Consider the following 7,270-nt stretch of genomic DNA (forward strand, 5'->3'; position numbering starts at 1 on the left):
TTCTTCTTCGTTCACACGAGCGGCTGGTTGTCTGCTAGCAACATGGCGATGACCGATGACACATAGCCATTACAAGGGATTGTCCGCAGTTTCTAATTATTGCAGCGCGCGTTACCTCATTACCATATATATACTTAGAAATAATCTGGTAGTTAAAGTGTTTAAAAATAATTCTCATTATTTCATAAGGGTTAGCGGCCTCTCCCGTACCCCTAGCCCGCATTTGAGCTGCAAATATTCTGCGAGCGGGGAGCTTCCCGCCCCCTTCCCTTTGCTTAAGCCATGGAGTAATCTTCCGAGCCTGTTTTGAATGCACGCCTTGGCCTGGACTTATTTAGAGAAATTGAGTCTGCCACACGGATTCAGCGCGGGTTCGTTGGTGTCTAAGCGAGAAGCAGCGCAAAAGATAGGAACATCTCGGTACTAGCGCACTTAAACACGGACAAACCACGGCGCTGACTCGCAACTGAATTTTTAGTAGAACAGACACACATTTAAGTACTACAACCTAAAACCCATGCGACCACACATCATTCATACGTCACAATCAATTGTGTTTTTCAATAACGTGACAGGAAAGAACAAATTGCGTCGATTAAAGCGAGTTTTATCGTTACGGTAGAGAGCGATTTAAAAAAGTTCAACCTCCCTTTCATGTAAGTGCATCCAACGCACGCTAAAGCACCCCACTCCCTTTTTCTTGTATTATCATCATCATCATCATCACCAGCCTATCTACGCCCACTGCAGGGCAAAGGCCTCTCCCATTAATCTCCAATTACCCCGGTCCTGTGCTAACTGCGACCAATTTATCCCCGCAAGCTTCTTGATCTCATCTGCCCATCTAACTTTCTGCCACCCCCTGCAACGCTTGCCTTCTCTAGGGATCCACTCTGTTACCCTTAATGACCAACGGTTATCTTGCCTTCGCATTACATGCCCGCCCACGTCCATTTCTTCTTAATTTCTACTAATATGTCCTTAACACGCGTTTGTTCCCTGACCCGCTCCGCTCTCTTCTTGTCCCTTAATGTTACATTTATCATCTTCCGCTCCATTGCCCGCTGAGTCGTTCTCAATTTAAGTTGAACCCTCTTAGTGAGCCTCCAAGTTTCTGCCCCGTAGGTGAGTACCGGTAAGATGCAGCTGTCATACACCTTCTTCAGGGACAATGGTAGGCTGCCTTTCATTATCTGAGAATGCCTGCCGAATGCACTCCACCACATTCTTATCCTTGTAATTATCTCTGCCTCAGGGTTGCGATTCGGAGTCACAACTTGGCCTAAGTAGATATTATCACTTACCACTTCCACTGCCCTGCCACCTATCTCAAACCGCTGTGCTGTCCCGAAGTTATTGATCATTACTTTGGTTTTCTGCATATTAATTTTCAGGCCCACGGTTCTACTCTGTTTGTCCAGTGCGGAAAGCATGCTTTGCAATTCGCAACCCCAAGTTACTTAGCAAGGCAACGTCATCAGCAAATCTGAGTTTGCTGAAGTATTCTCCGTTAACCCTTACTCCCACCTGTTCCCAATCCAACGTTCTGAATACTTCTTGTGAACATGCTGTGAATAACATTAGAGAGATTGTGCCTCCTTGTCTTACGCCCTTCCTTATAGGTATTTTACTGCTCTCCTTATGGAGGATGATGATAGCTGTGGACCCATTGTAGATATCCTCTAGTATTCTTGCATAATGCTCATCTACCCCCTGGTTCCGTAATGCCTGAATGACCGCTGAAGTTTCTACCGAGTCAAATGCTTTCTCATAATCTATGAAGGCTATATATAGGGGTTCAGTATACTCGGTTCAGTATCACCTGATTGATCGCGTGAATATGGTCCATTGTTGAATAGCCTTTACGGAACTCTGCTTGTTCTTTAGGTTGACTGAAACCTAAGGTTGCAGAAATTCTGCTAGCGATTATCTTGGTAAGTACCTTGTAGACGACTGACAGTAAGCTGATCGGCCTGTAATTTTTCAAGTCCTTCATGTCACCTTTCTTATGGATAAGGATGATGTTCACGTTCTTCCAAGATTCCGGTACACTTGCGGTCATTAGGCATTGCGTATACAGGTTTGCCAGTTTTTCAAGTACAATTTCTCCCCAATCCTTCAAGAGGTCTGCTGTTATCTGATTCTCACCAGGTGCTTTGCCCCCTTTCATTTCTTTCAAAGCCTTCCTTACTTCTTCGGTCGTTACTGGTGGGATGTCTATCTCCTATGAACTACTTTCTCGTTCGGCATTATCCTGAATGTCCCGGTTACTGTACAGATTCCTATAGAACTCTTTGGCTACTGAGACTATTTCATCCTTATTGGTGATGACATTGCCTTGCTTGTCTTTAAGTGCATACATCTGATTTTTCCCCACGCCAAGACGCCTCTTCACTGCTTTCAGGCTGCCTCCGTTCTTTACAGCGTGTTCGATCCTCTCGATATTATACTTCCGTATGTCAGCTGTCTTACGCTTATTGATTAACTTCGAAAGCTCCGCTAGTTTTATTCTGCGAGCTGGGGTGGAGATTGTCATGGTTTGCCATTTCCTAATTAGATCTTTCGTCTCCTGGGAAAGTTTACCAGTATCCTATCTGGCCATCTGCCACCGACTTCTACTGCACACTCCGTGATAATGAGTGTAAGGTTGTCGCTGGCTTCCTGTGTCGTAAACACTTGTATTATATGCCTCGATAATTTCGCTTGTCAACTTGTCCCTGTGCACAGATATTATCACTGTTTTCTGGAACGCAGGCCCGCATTTGCACTCTGAAACGCGCTGAGCCACGTGCGAGCATGTGTTTCCTCCTAAAGACCGTTTATGTTTTAACAACCTAACATTAATACACCTACTTTTCTGCCCTATATACACATGACTACATGCAAATGGTGTAAGGTAGACAACACACTTTTTGCACGGTACAAAAGGAGACACATGCTTCACCCCGCAATTCTTTCCGGCGCCACGCGACAAGCATTTGAGCTTTCTATCTACAGATCCACAAATTTTGCTCAGTCTGTTGAGTGCTGAAAAGATAACCTCCACACCAAAGCGACCCGCAACATTCTTAAATGTATGTTAGGACGGGAAGTAAGTGGGCTGGTTGGTGCATGTTAAGAACGTGGAAAACAGCGCGAATTAACAGGACGCAGAGTAGAAGACACACAGACGGCGCTGACTAACAACCAAACTTTTATTGCTTTCAGGCGGCTTAAGTAAACATCTACAAAGCAATGGAAAGGGAAAGGAAAAAGAGGCGAAAGAATACAAAATGAACAAAGGTTCTTGTCAAATGAAGCGTTCACATTGATCGATAAATAAATCCCAATTATCGATGCGAAAGATACATGTTTTCATTTTCATACAATAACACATACGGCTTCCTTACTTCTCGCCCCTCTGACTGATGCAGAAAGCTTCATAGATTTCACGTGTGCGTTTGCCGCCAAATCTTCGAATGATTTGACCAGTGTCAAATCATACGAAGATATGCCAGCAAGATAGCCGACAAGTGTGTAAGCAAACCGTCTGTGTTACTGTGTGAAAATGAAACCATGAATCTTTCGCATCAATAACTGGGATTTATTTATCGATCAATGTGAACGCTTTATTTGACAAGAATCTTTGTTCATATTGTGTTCTTTCTCCTCTTTTTCCTTTCCCTTTCCGTTGCTTTGCAGATGTTTACTTAACCCGCCTGCAAGCAATAAAAGTTTGGTTGTTAGTCAGTGCCGTGTGTGTGTCTTCTACTCTGCGTACCCTTAATTCGCGCTGTTTTCAACGTTTTTAACAATATTAGGCCGTGGAACTATCTGTGAACATAATCAAGTACCGCTGGAAGTTTCTTCTCCGCCGGTGCTCTATCGTCACGCATTGCGCATGTGCCTATCTTTGCCCGTTTTATCAGCTTCTGTATCGTCAGACGAATGACGTCACTTGGAAAACTGGCGTCTTTTAACCTTTGTAGCTGATTAGAAAAACCAGTGCGAATCGTTTCAGAACAGGACTTAAAGGGTGCCGACCGCAAACAAGAAAAGTAATGCCGTTCTTGATCACTTTCGGGTGTCCTGAACAATATACTAGTATCCACAAGTATCCACAACAGTTTTATTGGTTTTATCCATATCACGGGGTTGAACGAAAACACGAAACTCATCCACAAATCTGAACACGTTTGTGACTAGGCTGCTGGCGTTACTTTGGGTGCATTTGTCTGCTCTTCCTAGGAAAATGTTGCTCAGTGCAGGTGCAACTCTCGACCCAGTACACGCACCAGAGAGTTGAAGGAACAATCTTCCTTTTCAGTACACAAACGTAGAGTTCAGGTAAACGGACAAAATCTCCAGAAAAGTACTTAAAACTGTCCGTGTTTAAGTGCGTTACCATCAAGATGTCCCAAATATACCAACTACCCCAGTTGTCACTTCTACAGCACGAAAGGTACAGACCGTCTAAAGAGCACAGGGTCACAACACTGACGAAGAAATAAAAATAAACACTCGAAAAAAAAAAAACAAATATATGATCGCTTGACAAGCAACAAATGGGAAAGAACAGGTGACATTTCAGACTCTACAAAGCTTTACAAAACTTTGTTTTTTCAAGAATACAATAAATAGGAATAAATTGGAAACTACAATAACAGAAACGGAGTTATCGGCATTGCCGAGCAAATCCGAAGGCGCATTCTCCCACACATTAAAAGCTGTACCATGCGAAAAATGTTATCTAGCCATCAATAAATACCGTTTCCTTCCCCGTGAGGGTGATGGAAGGTGCGCTGACGCTTGTTGCGTTGAAGATTGAGGATTATTTTAGGCACCACATGCGTAAATGCGCCGCTTTTACGCAGCAATTTTTTGGCGTGCTAGTTTCCATTGCAGGTCGCTATCTATGAAGTCGGTCGTGGTCTCCATTAAAAAAGAGCGGAGGTGTGTACACCACAAAAGCGACAGCAGCGTCACCACCGATGGGAGTTTTCCATCCTTTAACCCTAACACTGACACTACCGTAATGATTTGCATGCGGCTCTCGATAGTCTTTAAGTCTAAGTTAGTCTTCGTAACCGGTTGAACACATTTTTCACATCTGAATACTTTATGACGGTGAAGAAAAAAAAAAAGGCGCGAAGGAAAGATTGAACGGCAGTAAGAACATCGTGAGGGACGCGCACTTCGATCGAACAACTGCTCAGACGATAACAGTCAGCAACCATACAAAAGCAGACAAAAGCGTAAAAACCATGCCTTTTATTGCACCGCCATAAAAATACGCGCGCATGAGAAGGGTGCTTCTCGAAGGCTGAATGAAATTTCCGTGCATTAGCGCCTAGCGTGACCTGTGGCTGTTTCGTCTTGCACCGTGTGTCGCAGCTAATGTCCCTTTGGTTATAACGAGAGAAAATCGCTAAAAATAAAAGGCCGCAATAAGTGAGCGTACAGGCATCAAGACCGTTCTCCAAATATATCAGCGGCACGTAGCTTCTGGTCGAAAACACCTGTATGAACCCGAATCCTGGCTAGGGTACTTTGAAATATGCGTAAAACAATAGGAACTATAGAGATCCTTATAAAAAGTATAGAACTAACAAAGTGCGTTGTTAATTAAAAAAGTCCTTTGAATCAAGCTTAGTACATGCCATGTCTCAATCTTGGAAGCACTGAAGTTTGTCTTGTGTGCATGCGTTTATCTTCTAACTGTCGCATTCAGCCCACAAGTGCTTGCAGACGTCGCCAAACTTGTAACATATCAGCCCTTGGGCACAGGTGAATGGCAAACTCATCTTGAAGCATGTCCAGAAGAAGGTCTGCGTCGTGGAAGTTATACGCGCGCACCACCTTGCCATTCCTCCTAATCGTGAAACGGCCGTTGTTTAGTGTCATACAGGCGTCCCCTTCTGAGCGTGCGACCATCAGCTTGGTGCAAAGCTCGCTCTCCGGGTGCGTGGTGAGATACCAGCAGATCGGTGCGCAGTCAATCCATGCTATCGGACGCGGTTCCACGTGGTAGAGTACGAAGCGTCCTACGCGGGAATGGGGGACGGATAGCTCGAGGACGCCGCTGTCGCCTAGGGGTCGCAGTTGCGCGAAGTCGGCATCGACGGTGCTGCTGGCTGTAGAGACGGCGTGTGGGACTTGTACCAGGAACGCAACGTCTACGAGGAAGGTGCCTTCTTGAAGAAGCACGAACAGGACGAGGTGCTGGTCCATGGTTGCCAGCGGTGGTGTCGTGGCTGGACCGCCAGTTCGCACACGTGCTAGTCGCAGTTGCAGGCGGTAGCCTAGAGCTAATAGCAGACGACCAAAGAGAGAGTTGAGCTCGAAACAGAACCCACCTCGGCCGTGCTCCACTACCTTGGAAAACACGACGTCAGCGTCCAGGTCGACGTCACGAACCAGTAGTTGGTCGAGGTTCTCGAATGGGACTCTTTCGACGTGTGCGGTGATAAGCGCGTTGAGCGTGAACAGGTCTGGTCCGTATGGCTCGTAGGGCATCCGCAAGTAGTTGATATATGCTTGCGTTTGGCGAGGAGTCAGCGGCTCAAACGGTGGCGAGGCCGGTGACTTGTGCTGGTCGGGGAAGTCCCTGTTCGTGCTTTTGGGACGTCGGGCGAGCTTCATGGTGCGACTTGCTGGAGACCTCGTTGAATTAATGACGGATGCACGGGAACAAAGTGGGGATGCATTTGTCGAGGCAAAGCAAAATGGGCCACGAAAGCGCGTCGTTTTTGCGGAGCCGCAAGCGTGTTTCTTTTTCTAAAAGCTGTCGTAAGGAAGTCGTACACCCTTCCAAATTTTTAATAATATCACGGGAGCGGCGACCGATCGGCATGCCAGTGCCTTATCACGGTGTCCAGCGGTGAAGTAGGTGAGCGCAGGGGCACGCGCATAGAACTGGCTGCTGCATGAGTGTTCTGATAGGCTGTTCTCCTTAGAGCAGCACACCCCCTGCTTTCCTTATCCGCGAAAGCCGCTTCGCTAGCCACCAAAGGTAGCGAAGGAGCGTAAACGCGCCTGACGCACTCGCCGGGTAAATGATACGGAAGAAAAATCGAGTGCGCATTGGAGATGCGCATGTGCTTCAAATAGCCCTGGTTCCTCATAAGTAAAGTCGCGCAGAAGCCAGGTTGGGGGTACATCGCTCTCAAGGAAGCAGTCTTGGAGGCGATGCTTGCACAGGAAAGAGGCCGCCTGCGCGTACGCTTGCCTATTTCGGTGCTGCGCACCGTGATAAGGCGCTGGCATGCCGATCGGTTGTCGCTCCCGTGAT

General features: G+C 46.4%; 1 protein-coding gene across 1 annotated transcript; it reads right to left on the reverse strand.

Moving 5' to 3' along the window:
• Positions 1–5,706: 5,706 nt before the first annotated feature.
• Positions 5,707–6,621, reverse strand: LOC144144136 (arylamine N-acetyltransferase-like). Its single transcript, XM_077675515.1, has one exon. It carries the CDS (start codon positions 6,619–6,621, stop codon positions 5,707–5,709), a length of 915 nt encoding a protein of 304 aa, XP_077531641.1.
• Between the last annotated feature and the right edge of the window lie 649 nt (positions 6,622–7,270).

Source organism: Haemaphysalis longicornis, unplaced genomic scaffold, assembly GCF_048455015.1.
Source record: "Haemaphysalis longicornis isolate Haplotype H1 unplaced genomic scaffold, Haemaphysalis longicornis Haplotype H1 scaffold_63, whole genome shotgun sequence".
In the NCBI taxonomy this organism is placed as follows: Eukaryota; Metazoa; Arthropoda; class Arachnida; order Ixodida; family Ixodidae; genus Haemaphysalis; species Haemaphysalis longicornis.